A 22505-nucleotide genomic window follows, 5' to 3' on the forward strand; every position below is an offset into this window, starting at 1 on the left:
GTTATTAAACATACTACTTGATGTACCTTACTACATGAGGAAGAAAATATTTTTATGAGAATATTCACGTATCAATCTTCACCTATCTACTTTGTAATTATAAATAAAATGGAATGTTAACAGCAATATAATTAAAATCTAACTGAATTTAGTCTCTATAGCAATGTCCCCATCAAACACAAATCCTGCAACAAACATCACAGTGTAAATACTTCTAGCATGAAGACTTTCCTAAGGGGTCTCTCTCCCACCACAACTACTGGTCTGCCAAGGGTATTATACAAAGACAGATAACTATAATGTGCTATGGCTGACCTGATCTAGTGTGACAGCCTTGCTTCAAAACAGGAGGTTGGATTAGAGGGCTATTCTCAACATGACTGACTTCCCATGGAGTCTGATGTTTCCTTTTTCTTGCTAGATAGAAACTGTTACTTTTCACAACTATTCGTGCACTTACACAGTGAAGCCAATAAAACATTTGTTGACTTCTAAATGGGAAGAAATTTATGCCTGTATTTCCACTTGCCCGCTGTATTTTACATAAATGTCCATGTCAGGTGGACGTGTCCTCTGGCAGAGCCAACCAGCAGTGTCTGTTTTTACACCTCTGGATATACAGACACAGTTTTTTCACTGGCATGCTCCATAACTGTGTATACGGTGTAGCAACCCAATCACGTAACAAATTCAATTTTGTCTTCCCTAGTGTAAATTGAAAACAAAACTCTGCACTCCTTCCTGCAGTATTCAAATCATTAAGTGACTACATGGATGGGGGTGGATATCCCTGCCACATCTTCCAGACACATTTTAAGAGATCAGAGTGAGTTCTATGCCTATTCCCAAGAAGGGGTAGCAGATGTTTAAATCCAGAATTTCAGGTGTGAACCCATACCAGCATTTCAAGCCAGAACTGCATTTAGACACTTAACCCTTTAGACACTTTAGCTACATTGAAAACACAACTCCTACTGCAATTTCTGTTCACTCACTTAGATTTCCGCTCTTCTTGTCAAACACCTTGCTTCCTGGCAGGCTCCCTCCTGTGGGTCTAACTCACCTCTTTTTCTTGGCTGGAGAATCTATGTGTCTAATCTACACCAGCCTTAGGAATCTGTTCCCAGAACCAGCTACTATGAGTGAGGGCTGGTAATGCCCAGTGATCCCACACTTACATCCCTCTGATGGTTTGACCTGAGACACAGGCTCCAAGCCACCTCCTAACTTTCTCTTCACTGCACAGACTGAACAACTTAAGGCTTTTATTATGCTGCTTTAATGACCCTCAGACACGCCTCCAAGCATTCTGACCAGGAGTCTGACTGACAAGCACTGATTGTACGTGATCTATGTGGGAACCAATACCTCACAACTGACATTCCAGTTAGACATATAAAACCCTGAACCTGCAAACACTTAAAGGTGTCTCTAATTTCAAGACCAAGCAAGGCTGCAACCAGCATAACCTGATTGTATTAGATTCCAAACTGCTCTCTGAAAGTGTCTCCTTTCATTGTGGCCTGCACAGACAACTTCAAATCTAATTTACAGTGTTGAGAATCACATCAGAAACCTAAAGTGAGCCATGTGAACATCAGCATCACTGTCAAATTTTATTTCAGAAAACCCTTCACAAGCCCAAAATGCTTTGTTCAATGGTCCATAAAATTTTAAGTTACTTTTATTCAGTTCTGCAGAGCGAGTGTAGCTGCACTCTATTCCTCCTGCCACAGTCCATTAGATTGATATCAACAAAGAGCCTGACCTCAGTAGCCATCCTCAGTCCAGCCAGCATAAATAATTTGTAAGCGTTACCTGGAAGAGTCTGAGAGCTTTCACCAATCCACCAACTTCATTCTTCAAGGAAAACACCACAGCTGTCTTTCCACCTTCAGATGCAGATTCACTTCTCCCATTTCCCTTATTCCCTTTCTTCTCCTCATTTTTCCCAGAACTTGATCTGTTTAGCTACAAACAGATAAAACATACGATCATCTCAGATGAAAACAGGCAAGAGAAATTTCCCGCAAATTTTTGTTTGAAAATAGTTGAACAGAACTCATCCTGGCTTAATTTGAAAGAAAAGGTCGTGTGTTTACTTGAAATCAGAATCATGGGTTAAAGGCAGCTGCTAGAGAAGATTATGTAAGAGGCCATACAAAAAAAATTTTTAAAAGCCTAAGGAAAAGCATAAATGGGATACATATATGGTGGCATTATTTGGGCAATGCTATAATTAGAAGTGAATGTGAAGCAAATGGAGACAGTCTAAATTACTGGTAAAGCCTGCAGCTCAGTTATTGAAACCTGAATGTTGCTGCAAAATCACAGGGATGCTATCCTAACTTGTACCAGTCAATTTATGAAGATGTGCACTGGTCTGTATTTTTGTATTGACCATTACTACATTTAAAGCCAAAACTTTATGTTCTCTGTCATAGTACAATTAATGTTATCACGTAATGCAAATCTTCCTGAGAAAACAAAACCTCTGTTGATTATACAAACAATAACAGAAATGCTTAGACTGCAACACAGAATATTGAGTTGAAGGGACCTCAAGGATTATCTGGTCCAACTTTTCTTGGCAAAAGCATGGTCTAGACAAGATGACCCAGCACCTTGTCACACCAGATCTTATAATTGTCTAGTGCTGGGGAATTCACTGCTTCTCTCAAGATATTATTCCAATGGCTGAATGTTCTCATTGTGAAAAACTTTACACCCCACAGAAGATGAATTAGCTGAGGAACTCAAAAAAATACAGAAAATTGCACCATCCTTGGCCACTCTTACATTCTTCTCAGAATTTGTGAGTCCAAGACTGTTTTAAGTGAAATTTCAGTCATCATCTTCCAAAAAATGTTATTTTCAAATCTTAAATCTTGTTTAAATTCCAACAGTACAGCCTTTATCGACAATTTTTATAACATCAACCACATTTTTCAAAAAGCAGCCTGCATTTTCTGATACTTAGGCTGTTACTCCTGGAGAAATTAAGTCTTCAGTGAGATGCTAACTGCTTTGTTATAATCCATAAAAATATGCAGATACACATTAAAAACATATACTATTTCTATGATTCAAATTGATTAAATTGTACTTCAGTAAATTGTAAAGCAGCTTACAGAAAATAACCTGAAAATTCAACTTTTTAAACAGATCTTTTAACACTCTTTAAATGGAACAGGTGAAATCAGCCACATTTAAACCAGGTACGGGGCATGCTAAGTCTCTTTGGTCTTTACTCATCGTTTATTAGAACACAAGGAAACAATCTGGAAAACCGGTTTGTTTGCATAATGATATATGAATGGGTTTCACACATGTTTACTTTTTAGCAATTGAGCTTATATGAGTCTGCTCCTACCTGATATGGTAGGAATCTTGCCCAGGGATAGTTATGGGGAAGGTCACTTTTGTTTTAACTTCAGTAATATCTAGGATTTGGATAATTCCTTTTCACATACATCAAGCACACAACCTCCAGATGAAGTGACAAAGGTGCTGCTTTTACAGCATGTGTGGTTTTTCCATGTGTGCTGCTTTCTAGAAGCTTTGTACACATCATCACGGAGTCAACTGAGCATCTGGGAATCTCAGCCAGTTCCTCTGGAAAACAAGGGCACTCAGCACTTTCCAAGCCCATCACAGGTTCCCTAATGCTCTCAAGAGCGCATTACCCAAAGTGATGACTGAAAGACCCTCTCAAGCATTTGAAAACTAGAATGAACACCTATTTGTTATGAGTCCAGTAGAAGAGGATGAACTTGAATTTTATTAGCCATGTTCATTAGTACACTTCATAATTAAACAATGACTAACAGACCAACTTTCTTAATGAAAATTACTTATCTGAAGCAAGTTAAAGTCCTCAGGAAAAGAAGTCATTTACAGCAGAACTCAGAGAAGAAAGTAACTCAAATATAAAGACAGTAAAACAAATTTATTCCATTTAATTCAATGCTTTCAATAGAAGCTGAACATGTAGAAACAGGGATATACCACATTTTACTATAAAGCCAGCAGGCCAATTCAAAACTGGTACAAACCCATGTACTCTGCTGGTTTTACCCAAGTGATAAAAATCTTCATCTCTTACAAAATTCTACAGGAGTCACAGTCTTCATAATCCTAATTATTTCATGTATTCAGAGTAGGTTGCCTTATTTAGTCACACATACATTTATTTACCTGTTAGCATATAGAAGTTTATCCCATGCTTGGAACCACCCAAGCACCCGTTGCACCCATATCATCACCTTATGAAGAACCATGTCTATCTTCTGACAGTCTTTTTCAACAGTCCCCTGGCACGGTGTTCCCACGTGTCCTTGCACACCGTCGGCAGAAGCCGGGAACACAGCAGCAAATCCACCGGCACCAACGCAGAGTGCACGGCATTTGTGTCTTGCCAAAAATGCTTTCTAGATCGTGCTGTGAGCCTTACGAGTGCCCTGAAAAGGCAGTCTCTGCTGATGTGTATAGCCCACTGGACTAACGAAGGGCTTCCAAAATCCAAGCATTTAAAACCATCTGAGCTGGATCCAATGCTTTTTTCTATTATTCCAGCGGCAATACGGTTCATTTCTGCAGTAGGGCTTGTATTGCTAATAAAACTTTTTCTGTTATTTATGACACTTTTAAGGCAGCGTTTTGAACGGAGACCGATTCGACAGCAAAGTTAGTATCACCGGCCCCTGCAGCTGCTGCGAAACTGCTGACTGGACCACGAAGCGAGGAGCAAGGGGGACGCACGGCTGCCTGGCACCGGGCCCCGGCGGAACCCGACCCCCCGGCGGCCCGCCCTGCCCGCCCCGGCCCCGGCACTTACGGTGAGGCTGCCGGCGGCGGGGCGCTCCTCCGGCAGGGCCGAGTCCAGCGAGAAGCCCCGGCGCGCCCAGTACTTGCTGGAGAACATCATCATGGCGGGCTGCATGGGGCCGGCGGCGGGCGGAGGGCAGCGCCGCGCTCTGCCCGCCTCGCCCGCGCCCGCTGCCTTTATACGCCCCCGCCGGGGCTGATGAAAACACGATTAGGGGACACCCGTCTCCGGGTGACGAGAGCCGCCGGCAGGCGGACGCCCACGGTTCCCGCTCATCTCAGCAGTCGGGGCGGGACGGGACAGCGCAGCGCAGCGCGGGGAGCGATCCCGCCGCCTCACGCCGGCAGCAGCCGCGCAGGTCCCGCTGCGGAGCCGCTGTCCCCACCCGCCCTGAGGCTGCTCCGGGCGGCTCCTTCGCCCTCCCCTCACACCTGCGCCTGCCGCGGGCGCTCCGCTCCGGAGCCGGCCCGAACGGCACGGCCGGGCCGGCCTCTGCCTTCACCGCGGCACCAAGGCACGGCGCGGCAGGGCTCACAGCCCCGGGAGCAACAGGCTCGAGAATGTGAGGACAGCACGGCAGAGAATTGCAGGAGCCGAGCTTCAGCGCAGAGGTGTTGTGCAGAGATAGTGAGAAATGCTTTGGTGTAGAAATCCATCTCCCCGTTTAAGTGAGCAGAAGGCAACTGCTGAAACAATAACTTGACTGCTTGACTTGCTTGACCCATCTCCCAAATTTACTTGCGAAATTTAGGATTTCTACCTTCTCTTTCATTGTAACATTCATTTTGTGACTTGCCATCCCAGCTCCTCCTCACTTCTTTCATCTTCCAGAACCTCTCCACTACATCCTTTGAATACATAGGTTACCCTACAGCATGTAGCACTGAACAGCACACCTGAATTGGGAGCACTTCGTCAGTTCCCCTCAAATATGTACTCAGTTTTCTCTATTCCAACACACCAGGCAGGGGAAACTTACTACTTCCCCTTGAAAAGCACCATCGGTGACTTGCCCTGAGCCTCCCAAAAGAGGGGCAAACTAGTTGAATGCAACAGCTGGCTTCACATGGCCACACGTATTATTAGCTCAGTCTCATATCCTAAGTTACCAAGAGATGTTCCCTGTCCTGTGTTTTCTCATTACTTTTGATGATAGGAAAGCAAGCTGGTGTCTTTGGACTTTGATATTCCTATCTGCTGTGCATGAGATACATAGACACGGTTCCTGCAGTTGAACAATTTATGAGTGAGGTTGCTTAGCACTTTCTGAATGCTCCAGTGACAAAACCAAACATGACTGGGCGCCTTTCCACCTACAGGCAAGACAGAGCATGATTTTATCTAGTGTTAGATCCTGGCTCTGCAGCTGGGACATCACATAATTCAATGACCCTACTGCTCTGGAGCCTCGTTACTGTTGCACGTTCGTGCAGTAACCAGAGTACAGCAAAGGTTTTGTCTCTCATAACTGCTTCAGCGTGAGTCCTGAATGCAAAACAAATGAAGGAGTCAGGGGGTGTTAATAACAGGTAGAAGGACTCCAGTGCTTCAACTGGTTTTAACCATGCTGTCTGCCCATGTGTCCCACAGAGAGATTGCTTCTCCCTAGAAGGGAGTTCCTCTTTGGCAACTTGTATTTTGTAGATGGACTTTGCCATATCAGCACCAGATCAAAAGACATTTAGGGACTGAAAATGTTTATTTCTTCTTTGTTCTAGCTGCTGTACAGAGCTGGTATATGGCTCTAGGAATATTGCTAAACTACAAATTTTGTTGAGAGCTCAACTTACTTTTCTATAGTTCACAGTGCTGTATATTTAAACTAAGTAAATTCTTAAAATCACTGACCAAAAAATTAGAAGTTCATCAAAGCAACTATTCAAAAGTACCTGATCTAGAGCATATCAGAGTGTCGCTCAGCAATGCTATTTCATCTTGGGAAATAGAGTTAATGTTGACAGTAAGAAATGGATAAGCTCACTCTTGTTACTAAAAGGTACCTCATGGCCTATAATCAGAATTCAGAAACTGCAAGGTCCTCTTTATTTTACACACACTTGCTTTTTTTCTCTCGTGAGACAGCAGAGTCACTGTTGCCTAAAGTCCTCGGCTATGCACTTTTTAAGCTTAAAAATTTGCAGAATTCTCAAGTGAAAATTGAAATCTAAAGCAAATCTGTGAGATGTTTTCAATGTTTGAGTCATTTTAGCCCCACCAGAGATATCAACTGCCAGTTTCAGCACATTTTCCTTAAAAATATTTGTAACATTTACCATAGCTTGATTTAACCAGAGGGTGAAATTCACAGGACAGAGCAGCTAGTATTGACCAAAAAACTATTCGAATTTAGCCCTGCCTCTCCCAGATCACCAAGTCTTTGTCTCAAGGTACACTACAGCAGGAAAAAGAACTCTCAAGTCATCATGCAGCAGAAGAGAGACAGAAATGAAGCTATGAAAAGGTATCACAAAAGCATAAAGGAAGATGGCCTCCACAAGGATCTAAAATGTAAACAGCACCATTATTCAATGTCCGTTAAAGAGGCAGGGCAGAGAACAGATTTGCTAATTATTCATGTAAGAGATGTTGACACAAGCAGAAAATAGAAGTCCCAATACCTTTTCAAATCACAATTTTGTTGGTAAAACAAGGGCTTCATGAAACAACTGACAAGTGGACTAACCGAAGGAGCTTTTTCAACAAGGAAAGATGTACATTCTGTTCCTGTTTACCAGAGATAAACACACACACTCCTAAGTCCAGTTCTCTGAGCAATGTAGGTCTGCTATGAAAAATCTGTGATGACAATGTACACTTTATTTTTAAGTCATGAAGATATGGGTTTTCAAGCAGCCAGCAAAACCATCCCAAGGTCTTTTAACACTAAGGGGATTTTAACCAACTAACAACCATTGGGCAAGGATATCTACCAAAAGATAGACTGGCTAGGAAGGTCTGGGAACAGAGATGATATGAACATAAAGTGAATTCACAATTTTCAGCAAAAGAAAGGTTCTGAGAAAAAGGCAGAAACAATTTCAGGAGGAAAAAAAAAAAAAAGTATTTCAATAAATTTAGTTATTACAAGAGCCAAGAAGAGGGAACCTAGAGCAGAAAGACAGTCCTTTCCCCGCTCCAGGGAAAACATAGTTTAATCAGGAAACTATATCATCACAGAGGAAGTGTGGTCTTCTACTACACTTATACTAGTAATAGCATAAGTCATTAGTTTGTCATTACCTTCAACTTAAAAGAAGAGCTTATAAGAGATGCAAACAAGGACCAAGCTACTAAATACAGGTAGAATAGCACATAGATGAAAGCTGTGGTACAAAATTCAAAGTCATTAATATAGGATATCAAAAGCAACTTTAAAAAAATTACTACAGCAGCAGCTATAAGAAGTGAACTATTAGACCATTGAACACAAGGAAAGGACAAAACAATAAAAGCCCTTAAAAATAGCTAGGTATTCAATGCACTTTTTTTACATCAGTCTTTGTTAAAGAATCAACTGTGACCAGATGTCTATCATAACTAATAGCAAGGGCAGAGAGATAAGCTCTTTGCTTTTAACAAGATGAAACAATGTTGGAGAATACTTCTGATGAGTCTGATCATAACGAATGAGAGCACAGAAACCATTTACAGAGGAGGCTCATTAAACCTCTGCCATCAATAACTGTTTTAAGAACTATGGGGAAGGACAAGTGACAAAAGACTGGGAAAAGGCCAAAATTATGTCAGTCTCCAAGAAGATAATGGGGAGGAAGAAGGGCTGAAGAATTACATAGCAGCCTAATTTCATTTGTTTGAGAAAACAGAAGTACCAAAATTATTTGTAACGATCCAGAAGATAACAGATGATTAAACAGTCAGAACAGATTTGCTGAGAACAAACTGAGACAAGCAAATTTCATTTCCTCTTATGAGAGTCCTGCGGACCAAGGCAAAACAATGCATGTCATTCATCTTGATCGTAGTGTAGCATTTGGCATAATTTCTCATAACATTTTCACAAGAGAGATATGGAAAACAGGTACAGATGAAAGTACAAATCATACAAAGGGGTGGGTTCAGTTAAATGGAAGGGTTCAGACAACAGGGGAGCCTCAAGTACCTACCCTCACACCTGAACTATTTAGTAGAAGCCTTACATGAGCCCCTAGGGGGGCCCAGCTGTAAATTCCCAGACTGTACCTACCTCAGAAATGCTGTAATGGTTACAAAATTTAAACAGATGCTGGGGCAAAGAGGGCTGCTTACAGATAACCAGCTGCACAATCTCCAGGGAAGGCAGACCTCATGAGAGGGAAGTCGGAAGTTACAGAAAATCTCTAGCAGCATGCAATCACTCTATCTGCACTGGAAATCCACAAACACCTGAAATCTTGCTTGCATAATACAGTGCAGGATCTCCAAAAGTATCCTGCAAATGGATTAGAAAGGCATCTAGCACAAGACATGCCCTCTAACAAAAGATACTGTAGCTAATCAATTAGCTAATTTTTTTAAGTGCCTTCCAATACTGTAAATCTGGAATTTTATCAAACTTGTTGTATGCATATATACAGGTATTCACCACATGAGGAAAAAATGTGTGTTATGATTGATCTGGCTAAGATAATATAGGTCTGAAATTTCAGTTCCTTTATGCTGTTCACTGTATGCTGTACAAGCTAATCACACCTGCATAAAAGGTGTAGCAGCCCACGGCAGAGCACAAAGAGCTGGGATTGCCACTTTTGGTCACAGTAGTAGAACTCGTTTGTTGCTTGAGGAATTATTAAGTCCCTGAACCCAGAAGTTTGTACTTTAAAACATCTTTGTTCTCCTGCATCACTTACTGGAGCAGTAAAACCAGAGGAGTGTGTGGAAGCTCTCCAAGACCAGTGCCCAAAGGTAGCATGTACTGATGGAACCTAAAGGTCATCTAGACCAATTCATATACCAAGAGTGCTTTGGAAAAAATCTAGTGTTGCATCACTTTGAGTTTTGGCAAGCAAAACAGAATATCTGCACACCAGTTGTATGTAATACAATTAATTTTTTCGCATCAGATCTAGATGGGTGCTTAAAAAGTATCCTCTTCAATATAGCAAGGAGTTTTTCCTAACATAATCTCACTCATCATCAAGAATCATCACACCAAAGGGGTCAGGCCAGGATGGAGTTCACTTTCCATAGCAGCCTGTATGGTGATGTATCTGGGTTTGTGCCTGGGTCAGTGTCAGTAACAGCAGGGTTTCAGCTGCTGCTGAGCACTGCACAGAGCTGAGGTTCTCTGGCTGCTTCCCGGGGGTGGCACGAGCCTGAGAGCAGTCACAGCCAGGACAGCTGACCCAAACTGACCAAAAGCACATTCCACACCACATGCCATTGTGCTCTGTCATAAAAGCTTAGGGAAAGGAGGAGGAAGCAGGTCATGGCACTTCATTCATGATCATGGCCTTTATCTTTCCAAGGAACCTGTGGTGAGATCTTGCTCTCCAGGAGGTGTATTGACACCTGCCTGCTGATGGGTAGTGCATGAAATCCTCTTTGTGCTTTCCTTGTGGGAACACCATTTGCTTTTCCTGTTAAACTGTCATTGCCTCAGTCATGAGCCTTCCTGCCTTCCTTCTATTTTCTCCCCATCCCATGGAAGAGGAGAATAGGCAAGAGGCTGGGTGGGTGCATGGCTGCTGGCCAGGGTCAACTGCAATGCTCCAAGAGGACACAAGTGACCACCTTTTGCTGAACTGCTGTAGCCTGGACAGCAGTTTCAGCTCTGCACACCGGGCTCTGCAGTGTTTGGTTAGTAACAAGATACACCTGCAGAAACAGTCTAAGAGCTAATGTTAAGGTAGGATATGAGGCATGAGCCTGTATAATCAAAATATATACTATAATTGAATTCTTTGAAAACAAAACCCATATAGAAGAATGCAATAGAAGAATCGGATGAAGAGAATTCATCTATTTGAATTACGTAGAAAGTTTGAAATATATATTTGATTCAGCTGTGAAATTCATTTTGGATGAGGTAAAAATGGACATCCTACAACATATCTTTTGTTTTCAATTCATCATAAAAATTAAACTTGGGCCAAAGATATTGTGATTTAACATGAAAAAATAGCACATTCTCAAAAAAATGTTTAAGAATAAAATCCTCACTCAAATGAAGAATTAAATTCAAGCTTTGTTTATACAAGGTCTGCACTGCAATAATATCACTTAATTGAATAGCACATTTTGAAGTCCCACTAAACATGAAGAACAACTTATCTTTTAACACCATAAAAAACCCCAAAACCATTTGAAAGCATCTTCAAATCAAATATAGTATCACACATATATGAAATCTGTCTGTTAAGCACTCACTTATGTATCTGTGTCTCATCACCTTATCAAAGCTCATATACATAGCTTATGGTCACACCAATTACTGAGCTAGATGTAATTGCACAGACAGAACCAAGAGTAAGGATTTCTGGCTTTAAACTCGGCCACCATAGAGCAGCTCATGGAATTTTTCTTATAAGAACAAGCACTGATTTCTCTCACGGGGTTCTTTCACACAGAGATGGCACCAACCACTGAACAAATACTCAGAAACAACATGCAACAGATTTGAAAAATATATTTTAAGATATTTAGCCAGCCACACATAAAACTTTTACCAGGCACTCTTCTGCAGCCCACAAACCAAACTTCAGTTTTAAGTTGCATCAATGCAATTACTAAAATCGAGTCAGAAGAACATTTAACACATAAGCAAATTATTAATCTTGTACTCAGCACACTTGTTTTTTTTTCCAATTCTATTTGTAACATTAATCAATTCACAGATGCACTTTTAGAATGTTGCTAACCTCTTCAGCATTGTCATCTCTGCTGTCCAACAGAGAAAGTTTTGAGGAAAACATAGCTTCCACCTACAGAAATTCAACCCCATACTTGGTAAGGCTTCATTTGCATGACAGTAGTATGCACAAATCATGCTAGTGATACCAAAACTAGTTCATAATCCAAATTCTGAATGCTAAATTATTTAAAATAAAATCTTTTTTCAAGTTAGACAACTGTCTTGTAACAGAAAAATTTTTTAAGACAAGTGAGGAACAAGTGCCTCATACATTTTGAGCTAAAATACTATCTCAAAAAGTAGAACACTTCTTACAGGTTTCTGAAAAGTTTCATCAGTGGAGCTTTAATTTGGTGCTCAAGAATATATTTGAAAGTAATGAGGAAACCAGTTCCTCACTGTTTGACTGACTAGGGCCAAGGAATTTTGTCACATAATGTGTGAGGAAAAGCTAAAGAGAATAATTAATGAGGCACCATCAGCATTTTAAAACTGTCCACCAGAAAAATTTAAAGGTTTTAAGAAAAATCTTGTTAGCAACAAAACTGGGCTCTGTTGAACACTAACCCTTAGTTTGAATTAAACTACAGGTCAAAACAAAAGCATTGCTAATACAATGTTTTCTATTAGCATTGTTTTTGTTTTGATCTGTAGTTCAATTATCACACTCTTTCTACATCTGATTCTCAAAGCAATCAGTACCTTTTGTAACATATATATATAACCTTAAAATCCTTGAACATTACCTGCAACAACCAAAACAAAACCTCCAAACCCAACACAGGTTTGAAGGCCACTGGCTACAACATTCACTGGGTGCAAACAGAGTCACTGTAGCTGAACAGGACAGGCACTATTCAATGTAACTGAAGCTTAAAGTGATGACTTTGGGTAACTTAGGATAATCTTTTTCTAGTGTTTAACTTCCCTGTATCAAAACCCTTTCATAAACATTCACATTAGTCCAAATTTCCAAGAAACTTCCACCTCCATTTTGTAAGCTATTTCCATTTCTCTGTTTTGTAAGCTACCATCTTGCCCACAAACAGAGGAAAATAACTTCAAGAACGTAATTTCAAAATGAATAAAATTGCCCAAAAAGGCAAAATGAGGAAAGAAAAAAAAAAGTATTTGAAAGGACTGCATCAATATAATTTTTATCTTGGAACAGATAATACTGGAAAACTGCTGTGATGGAAAAATACTAAGTTTTAAACCTCATCCACAGAAGATAATTATCTTCAAGTGTCAAGCATTAAAAAACAAAACAGGTTCGTAGGAATTAAACCAGTATTGCCTCTTTTATGGCCTGACAACTGTGACCAAACTGTATTCTGGTTTAGCTCACATTTATTAATTCTAAGCAATCTAAGTTATTCAAATACAAAGTAAATTTAAACATCCTGAACTGTCAACCCAAAGTATTTCATGGCATTTTAGCCATCATGATCCTGATTAAAGCTTCTCACAGTGTTTTTGAAGTCTCCACTGAGACTAAAACAATCAGGAATAGTTTGGTGGAGGATGAGGTTTCTCCTGCAACTCTTTGCAAGGCTGCCTGTCAGCAGGAAGGAAACTACAGATAATGAATGCTCCAAGGGGCCTTTCATCTTATTGTTGGAAAGCTGAGCAAGCCTACCTACCCCGAGCCCTCCACAGCAGCTGCTCACTGTTAGCTCACGAGCAACCTTCTCATCTTTGACATCCAAGTGCTGAATACAAAGATAAAAGATGAACAATTATACCAAAAAAAAAGAAAAGGCATACTTTACTTTATGGGCTGGTAGATTTTCTTAGCAGCCATAGCTGTAATTCTAAGAAATTACAGAATTCCACTTAAATATGTCTTTCCCAAACATTTGAATATTCACATTCAGTCAGTTATGGTGTTCTTCAAGATCTTAGTATCTGGAATAGAGTTTTTTTGTGGCTGCACATCCTAAATAACTACGAACCATGCACAGTTAACTGACAGCTTACCCACTGCATTTCTGTTGTAGACATTTCCCTCCTCCTTCCATAGTTGTATTGAACATAATTTTTGATGGAAAACATTTTGCAAGTACACTTCAAAGTGAACTAGGTACTCCAAAAAATACTGAAACTAACTTGCTTAATATCTTTGAACCGAAGTGTTGAATATCTAAGTTCTAATGCCTTTCTGTATTCTATGTCACATTAAATTAACTGCCAAGAAGTGCAATGCTCACCAGGGAACAAAGGCATGATGCTTCACAGTAATTTCCTGGGCAGGAAATGAAAGGCTACAGATAACACTGAGCTGTGAATCCTTGACTTTCACGGCCTAGGACCCAAGTTCTTATTAACTGATGAGAGATAGCACATTGACGATATTAAAACTAAAATCTGTACTGATTCAGCTGTCCAGTGTTTGCTCACAACTGGTGAGAGAAGTTGACTCTACTCCCAAATTATTTTAACAACTTGATTTATCTATTGAAGCCTATTGTATTACTTGTATTTGCTTAAGATGGCACAAATAAGATTTGTAAAAGCTCCAAAAGAAAAGAAAGCTCTGCCATATCCCACACTTCAACTACCTAAAGAGGAAAAGCATGTTCCACTCTGTAGTAACAAGCAGAAACTCCCACAGCCCTCCATTACCCACAAAATATGTCATATCCATGGATTAACCACTGGCTGTCCCCTCTGGCTCATGTTATTGCATTAACAACCAGACAACTATATTTTTTCTCTAAATATGATTTAATTAAAAACACTAAATCAGCTTTGATTTTTATTTTATATATGTACAATAGTTACCAAATAATGAATACACTTAATCAGTTATGTTGAATTTCACAAAACGTCAAAGACATCAGCATGGCATGGAATAAACTCACTGCCTTTTGCAGATACAAAAAAATGCATTAATGTTAATTGTGATTACCATTTTGGTGTGCAGTTTGTTGGTTGGCTTTTTTATAACCTGCTTACCAGTTCTCCAGATAATGTTGCCATAAAAACAGTGTAAGTGGTTAATTGATCAGTTAATATATTAACAAATATGAACATTAGTAAAGTTTGCAAGGTATCAATTGCAAAATTACATCAAGTGTAGGACTGAATGTATTCATATGAAAGTTATCTTCAGTTAGAAAAGTTCTGAAAAAGAGCCCAGGTTGGAGGTGTGCATTAATTTGGTCAAACTGATTCATATGAATGAACTGTTAATTTTATTTAGATATTGAAAATACAACTATCCTTTTTAGTATTCACAAACATTTGTGTATATAGTGTGTGTATGTGTGTAAATATATATATGTATATATAAAGTGAAGATATGTTAATGTAAAAATATACTGTTCACCCACTCCCAATTACACAAAATTCAGTATTTGGACATTAAACTGTGCAAGTATGAATGTCCATTTCAAATCTACATTCAACCAGCAACAAATACTTAGAAGTATTTTTGTAAACATTTGAGATAGGGAAAATCCATTTACAAAAGAATCCTCCTTTAGCACATCAGCATCACTTCAGCTTGAAAATTTTGTACAGCAGCTTCAGCTGCCATATTGTGAATCTGCTTAAATCGAAGAGCTCACACTATCTTAGATCAGTATGTGTGAAAGCTCAGCAAATGCTGAAATTTCTTTCATTCTTAATCATCATCCATTTCCAGTTTACCAGCAAAAAGAAAATGCACTTGGCTACAAAAATATTAAGGAATGTTATTGAAAACAAAAGGCTATTTTGGTAGAAGAAACTACAAAAATAGTTAAGTTGAGTCATGTTGTAAAGCTTTAATGCAAAAGCATTACAGTACAGATTTTCTTTACAACCTTAAAGCTTAATCAACACCAAATTTAAATATCCATCTCTCAAGTGCTTGAAAAGAATGTGCTCAGTGAAAGTCTTTCTCCAATGGGACCAAGTGTAATTAGGCAGGTGTCAGGTTCTGTGTCTCAGCCGCCTGCTGAGCACCGTTCCCCGTCCCATTGGCAGCAATTACAGGGGTTGAGATACTCTGATATAGTGACGTCGGACAGCTCAACTCAGCTCCACTTTCATCCTCTCCAGTATCTGAATCTGGCGTTACCGAACTGTTCTCTATCCCCAGGATCTCACTGACTGTTTGAGGCAATTCCTAGAAAGGAGGTGGCAGGGGAAATATTAAAAATCACTGTAATTAAATGCAAAAAGTTAACAACAAAGTCCCCTCTGTCCATACTGTATTCCCTGTACTCATTCGTGTGAGAAATCATTCATCTGAATTTAGCTGTACTGAAATCATCTCTCTCAGCAATACTTACATTACAGTTAACATTTTCTGTAGCTGTTTTTCAAGAAGACCACAAAGGGAACACACTCAGGAATCAATTCCTGATTAATGCTGATTAATATAATCTTCATACAAAAGTTAAAGTCTAATCAACTATTACAATTACACTTCACATTATTGAAATTAGTTTTATTGAGTGACCCACTAGTTTTTGTCTAATAAGTCTGGCAAGCTTTCAATGCAATGCACCTTTCAACTAGTTTTTCTCAAGCACACCAAACATCAAATTTCTTGGAGTGAGGTTACCTAGTGAAAGTTGAGAAATCACAACCAAAAACCACAATTCAGCTTTCCCCCAGTGAACAGTATTACTCTATAAAATCAATTACTCTTGTTTACAGACTTCTCAAACATAGGCATTGCATAGCTACACAACATGCTATACTGTACCCAGGCATTCAGTTATTTCACAAGTCATACATGAACACTTACAGCTAACTACATACTTTTCCTGTCTATAAACCTTCACAGTAGATAGATATCTTTACCTTGCAATTCATCATCTGCATAGAAATTGCTTCTGCTTTGCAGAGTATATATTCCACATCGATTTTCATAGACAGTTCATTGATATGCTAAAAATAGATTCACAAGGTATAGTGAGATAAATTATAACTATGTTTCACCCAAAATATACTAATACGGTGCACTGCACTGTAATACTGCACTGCTAATAAGTATCACCTTATTAGCGTACCCCTTAAGCTACGAAATGCTAGACATAGTCTATAAGCTTTGAGAAATGGCTACTCAAAGATACAGTATGGAACAGCTGCCTTTCACCAGCATCCAAGGTCTGCAAGAAGAATCCATAGTACCTCTAAACATGACAAACTATCTGGCCCTCCTACATACTTCTCCCAGCAGCTCACATTTTCACATATGATAAATTAGATCATAGAAGATAAAGCAAAAGTTAGTATTAAATATCATCGGAGGGGGAACCATTTTCAATCTATTAATGATCTTATGACTAAACACAGGCATCCAATAAACCATTTTGAAAGCCTGCAGGACAGACATTTAACCCTTCAGAAGATAGTATGCACTTTTCCCTCCCCCAGCATAAATCACAGTCATACTGCATTAACTCCAAAAAGTTAACTAATATTTTAATTTAGTACCCAAAAGACAGCCCCATACTAGCCACTAGGAAGACAACTCTACTGCAGCCAAAACCAGTACAATAATGCATAAGAATTTGGTACCTTTAGTATTTCATTGAACCCATAGTGCTTGTCCATTATTTGCTGTTTTTCAGATTCTAGGATAGCACAACAAAGGAGAAGATGAAAATTCTGGCAAGGCAATTCCGTCCACATGACCTGTTAAAATATAAAAACCCCACATTTTAAATGCTTATAATTTTCCTCTGGAAAGAAAAGTAGTTCTTAGAAAATAAGTCCTCCAGCCAAATCACTTCACTAACAATAAGCTGTTTTCAAAAGCAACTAAGTTTTTGTAAAATTATTTGGAATTTTACTTTGGGCCCTTTAGAGACAACTGCAAGTCCGAGTCACCAAACACTTATCTGGTCCACTATAATGCTACTAAACCGCTTGAGCTTGTGGTCTTGTGAATGTGGGCTCTGCCTCAGCTCATGTGAAACAGAAGTAATTGAAGCTAACACATTATTTGTGTGGCTTAGAGTATCTGCATTAAGTGTGAATAGGCAGAAGAGTGTCATGCCCAGCAACAGCTAAAAAGGCTCTAATTTTTATAAATAAGGTGCTGAAGTTGTTCCCAATCCTGCCACCATGACATAAAGACATATGCATGCAGGTACTGGGGGTGGGTGGGTATTCCTTTCCAACTGAAGATACACTGGCTTTTGGTCCCATGGAGGACACAATTATCATTCTTGAGTGGGACTGAAATACATAACCTCAGTACTAATACCCTATTTTAGTACATTCACAAAAACCTTAAAAAAAAAAGTATTTTAAAAGAACATGTGTGGTGGGCAGAAAGCTGGAGAACAATTTTGCCAACAAAATCAGAAAGAAGCAAAGTCTGCTTGCACAAATTGCCCTGACAGATAAAGGGATTTAAGATAATGGATTTACTCTCAAAAAAAGGCAGGTAAGAAATCAGACTGCTGAAAATTTGTTACTTCATTAGCAAAAAACTTTTTTCATCATTATTGATGGAATAATGCCTTATAGCTGAGCAAGAGCTTATATTTGAACTTCATTACTAGTACATGTAACCTGTAAACAAGATTGCATAAATCCCAAAGATATCCAAACCAAGTTCACCCAAAATAGAGTGCAATTAAACTTGACTGTTTCAATTCAGAAATTAAATTTTGCATCTTTATCAGACAACCAATATTCTGTTAAAGCATTCTCTCACTCCAGGAGAAAGACTGGAATGCAAGTAGGCTGATAAAAAATAACAGTTGAATGAAAATGCCTATAATCTACCAAACACAGTCTGTCTACACTACTATTGTGTTCTTCTACTCCTACTTTACAAGAAGGACATATTGACAGCTGTGCATTGATTTGGTTCAACATCAAGCTGCTGCCAAAAAAAAATCCAGACATTTTGCTACCATTTCTGATAAACCTTTTGAAGTCTGGAGCAGAGCATGCACTTAAGGTTATGTATGTAAATGCATAACAGCAGCATCACAACATGTTGGAAGCATGGAAGAAAAAGCAGCATTTAAATTATAAATATGAAGATAAAAATATAAGAATAAGGAGCAATAACTCTTTTTTTCTTTTTTCTTTCCGATATAGCTACACAAGTAAAGACTCGTGTGTTCTAACGCTACCTCAACAGCCATGAATATTGTAATCAATGTATGTAAAGTAACTTATTCCCAACTCATTTTGGCTTTATGTTACCAAGTGGTACTAGAGTAACACTGAAGCTAGGTATGAGTTAGTTGTTATTTTGTTACAGAACTTTTCTTCTGGGTTTCTTCTAAGGCACCCACTGCACAAACAAAAGATTAAGAATTGGCTGGAATTACCAGGTGATACTGCCTGTCTCTCAAGTGAGAAGGAGGGACTGAACTACTCTCAATTTTGGGACAGCTAACAAGTGGGTCAGTAGACTATCTGGGCTGTGTTTGGGAGGCACTACTAAAATGTGCTCTAAGTTAACCCATCCACAGCCAGAGCAATTTAACCCCCACACAAAAGGCATTGCGTGTAACATCGCAAATAACGGCACTCACATACTGTGTCTCAGCTTATCCACACAAGGTGGAATGTCATCTCTCTATCACATGCAACTCTGTCACAGAGCAATGAAACAACCACTCACATTTTGTACCACAATATGATTATGGCTCTTGCTCAGGAAGTGCAAAAGCTGGGAGTTAGCCTCTACTCCAGATGATGAGAACTGGCATCTCCCATTTCCAAGGTGAATGGAGACAGGAGAAACCAGACTAGTGAAGAATCTTTCTCATTCCTTTTTTTGTGATAAAACACTGGAAGTCATGAAGCCAGTGGGAACAAGGAAAAAGCATCTGATGCTTACTTAGTGGTTCACATGAGTCAGAGGACAGAAACAGAGATCCACAAGAACCCTGAAATTAGCAAATCAGATGGAAAAAGCCCCAGAAGCCCTGGAACCTGGGACTGGAATCTCAGATGGTACCTCTCCTTCATCCCATTCTATGCATTGCAAGTGAGTATGTCATTGTGTAATATTGCCTTCAAATGGATTCCCTCATGTGTGCTATTACAAAACTGGACATGAGGTTTGCTCAGCCAAATACCCAAAAAAGTATTTAATTTCTCTATAAAGGGAAAAGGCCTCTGGAGTCTATAGCTTGCCTTTGTGAACTCCACTTATTTCACTGATACCAATGGTGCTGCATGGCTATGCACTGGAGAAAAAACAATTCACTGTAAGCTGGATTGATCAAGGTGACTCTGGCCTTCACATAAAAACATTAACATAATGCCTTAATTACTTTGTTTTAAAAAGGAAAACAAAATACTCCCTTTCCCATTCCATGTCTCCTAGCAAAGAAATTGAATACTTGTAGTAAACATACATTATGATGCGCTATAAGAAACCTACAAGATTATCATATATCAAAAGGTTTCCATCATCTTCCTAAGAGAGGAAAAAAATACTTGAGAGAGAAATAGAGTGTATTTCTTCCCTGTATGTACACATACATATGCCTTAAAGCAGAGGTGATAAAACATGCTAGCCTGGGACTATAAACTATAAACAAAAATACTGTTGTCATCTACTTAAAAAAAAACATATTGGTTTCCTTATTTATGAGTGTTATCCATGAACTTTTTTGTCCTCTGGTTGAAATACTACCTTAATACTCTATGATATTAAATTCTACCAACTGATATAAAAAAGCTAAAAAAGATTTATTTCAGACAGTTTTAAATACTGGTCCTCCTCTTTATGTGACTCCTTTTTCATTAGTGGAAAAAATTAATAAAAGTATCAACATCATTTTTCATCACATCAGAAGCAACATTATTTTTCATTATACTACAAACTTTATGCATCTCAGCTCTGTTCTTTTCATTACCCTTCTGTTCCTCAACACATACGATGTTATTCCTATAAAATACTCCCTCCATTCATCTGAACATTTATTCTGTTCTTCTGAGTTTTCAATGAATATTGTGCTCCTGTTAAATGCATTTTTGACAATAAACCTGTCTTGTTGACACACTTGTCAATTTTCCCAGAAGGAAAAATTAAAGACAAGAATATTAGTTAATCATAATTATTTCATCTGATCCCAAGACCACCTAAATCAAAAAAAGATCCCGTTAAGCCAGAATTATCACAACTTCAACATTTTGATGTTTTACATAATGTTATGTGGCATCACAAGGCCTTATCATCAAGATTAATGATCTTCTGCCATCATCCTCCTCATGGTTTTGGCTATCACAAACTACCCTGACAGTGCTTCATTCAACTTAATCTATAAAGAATCACCAATACCAAAGAATTAATCAAACAAATGCTCTTCCTTTTATCATGAGCTGTTTTCCATTAACAATTAAATGGTACTGTCCACTTACTACTTTCACTTAAGAGTCTCAGTTGAAGGCTCCTGTCCAAATAATTTTGGACAGCCAATTTATCCAAACCAGCTCTAGTAAGTATTTTTTCATTAACTTCACAAGTTGTTCTTCAGGCTAAAAAGACATAAGAAATGCTTGCTTGTCCTCAGATCATTGTACTAAATCATTTTTTTTTAATTTATCAGAGTATTAAACACTTGGCAAAATGATCCATGCTTTTTGTTCTAAAGTCCAAAAACTGCTGGAGTTTGTGTGATGATATATTTCCTTACCTCCCAGAGTCGGAGAATATCTTGAAAACTAAATTCCCTTTTAAATCTGATAAGAAGCCACCGGAAACAAAAATAAAGGTAGCCTGAGTCTTGAGATTCTAGGAATAAGAGCGTGACATTTCAGAAGCATCAAATTTGGTTCAGACAACAGGGAAAAAAAAAAACACAAAACAAAACAAAAAAAAAGAAGCAAACAAAAAAAACCCACAAAAAAAAAAAAAAAAAACACACAAAAAAAAAAAAAACAAAAACAACCAAAAAAAATCCACCACACTTTACAGGTAGATGCTTACACCACTAATTTTTAAGATTAAAATTTAGAATCAAGGTATCTGCAAGAGTATGGCATATTTTTAAAACTGGTAACAGGATGACCCTATTTTTTCAATAAGCATGGAGCAATTATTGAAATATTTTAGGCATTATAAAGTTACAAGTCCTGTACTCATAGAATACTGGAATTATATTTAGACTTGTAAGGAACAGAATGCAGGAAGCTGTTTCAGTTACTGTGCATGAACAATACACCTACCTAAATAACTGCAAAATCCACTGTCTAGTAAACGAAGCAAATGACTCAGCTGAATAAGTTGTGTCTTCATACCCTGCATCTGTTCTTCAAAATTCTGATGCTGTATGGAATAAAACATTAGCACTGTCATTTTTATTAAGTCAATTTTGAGATTTGCAGGAATTTTAAGTTTTGTTATTGCAACAGTGGTTCTCACCCTTTAGGTATTTAATATTTAGACATTTAACTGTATTTCTATCTAATGAAATGTCTGCCTTTTATTGAGAAGTTTAACTAAAGCACTGAACTGTATTTCTGTGCTAACATTTATCATGTAATAAATGATAGTTTAAATCTGATTAAGCTCTGTCCTTCCCAGCAGCATGACTACACTCAAACAAAAAAATTCTCTTTTACTTTCGTATCAGTCACACATTCTTGCCACATGCACAAGTCATAAAAGCTTCAGTTTGTGGGAAGTCTAAACTGCATTTAACAAAACCCAAAAGGCAGGTATATAATGAAACCACTATCCTGAACAAAATCCTGCTTGATGACTCCTGATAAATACAAATTTGTCTGTGATGGTTACTTTGGAATTCTTAAGGAGTCAAATATGCCTGCATCATACAGCAATACTATTGCAAACCCATCACAACCTCAATCAACAAAAGCATATTGACTCCAAACATAAATGACTGC

The 22505-nt window shown here is 38.6% G+C and overlaps 2 protein-coding genes across 5 annotated transcripts in view; both read right to left on the minus strand.

The window, feature by feature from the left end:
- TPH2 (tryptophan hydroxylase 2) overlaps positions 1 to 5011 on the minus strand; it is a 52334-nt gene extending 47323 nt beyond the window's left edge. For both annotated transcript variants that reach the window (XM_053943026.1, XM_053943027.1), the window contains exons 1-2: positions 4838 to 5011; positions 1819 to 1971 (exon numbers count right to left, since the gene is read on the minus strand). In XM_053943026.1, the coding sequence (XP_053799001.1) occupies positions 1819 to 1971; positions 4838 to 4942 (258 nt within the window). In that variant the 5' untranslated portion in view covers positions 4943 to 5011. The remainder of the gene's footprint in view (positions 1 to 1818; positions 1972 to 4837) is intronic.
- A 10412-nt stretch (positions 5012 to 15423) lies between these two features.
- Positions 15424 to 22505, minus strand: part of TBC1D15 (TBC1 domain family member 15) — a 34035-nt gene continuing 26953 nt past the window's right edge. For 2 of the 3 annotated variants that reach the window (XM_053943022.1, XM_053943023.1), the window contains 5 exons: positions 21825 to 21924; positions 21293 to 21390; positions 17196 to 17312; positions 16476 to 16562; positions 15424 to 15792 (listed from right to left, as the gene is read on the minus strand). In XM_053943022.1, coding sequence (XP_053798997.1) covers positions 15586 to 15792; positions 16476 to 16562; positions 17196 to 17312; positions 21293 to 21390; positions 21825 to 21924 — 609 coding nt within the window. In that variant the 3' untranslated portion in view covers positions 15424 to 15585. The remainder of the gene's footprint in view (positions 15793 to 16475; positions 16563 to 17195; positions 17313 to 21292; positions 21391 to 21824; positions 21925 to 22505) is intronic. The other variant, XM_053943024.1, reaches the window with a different exon arrangement.

The sequence above is a fragment of the Vidua chalybeata genome, chromosome 5 (genome assembly GCF_026979565.1).
Source record: "Vidua chalybeata isolate OUT-0048 chromosome 5, bVidCha1 merged haplotype, whole genome shotgun sequence".
In the NCBI taxonomy this organism is placed as follows: domain Eukaryota; kingdom Metazoa; phylum Chordata; class Aves; order Passeriformes; family Viduidae; genus Vidua; species Vidua chalybeata.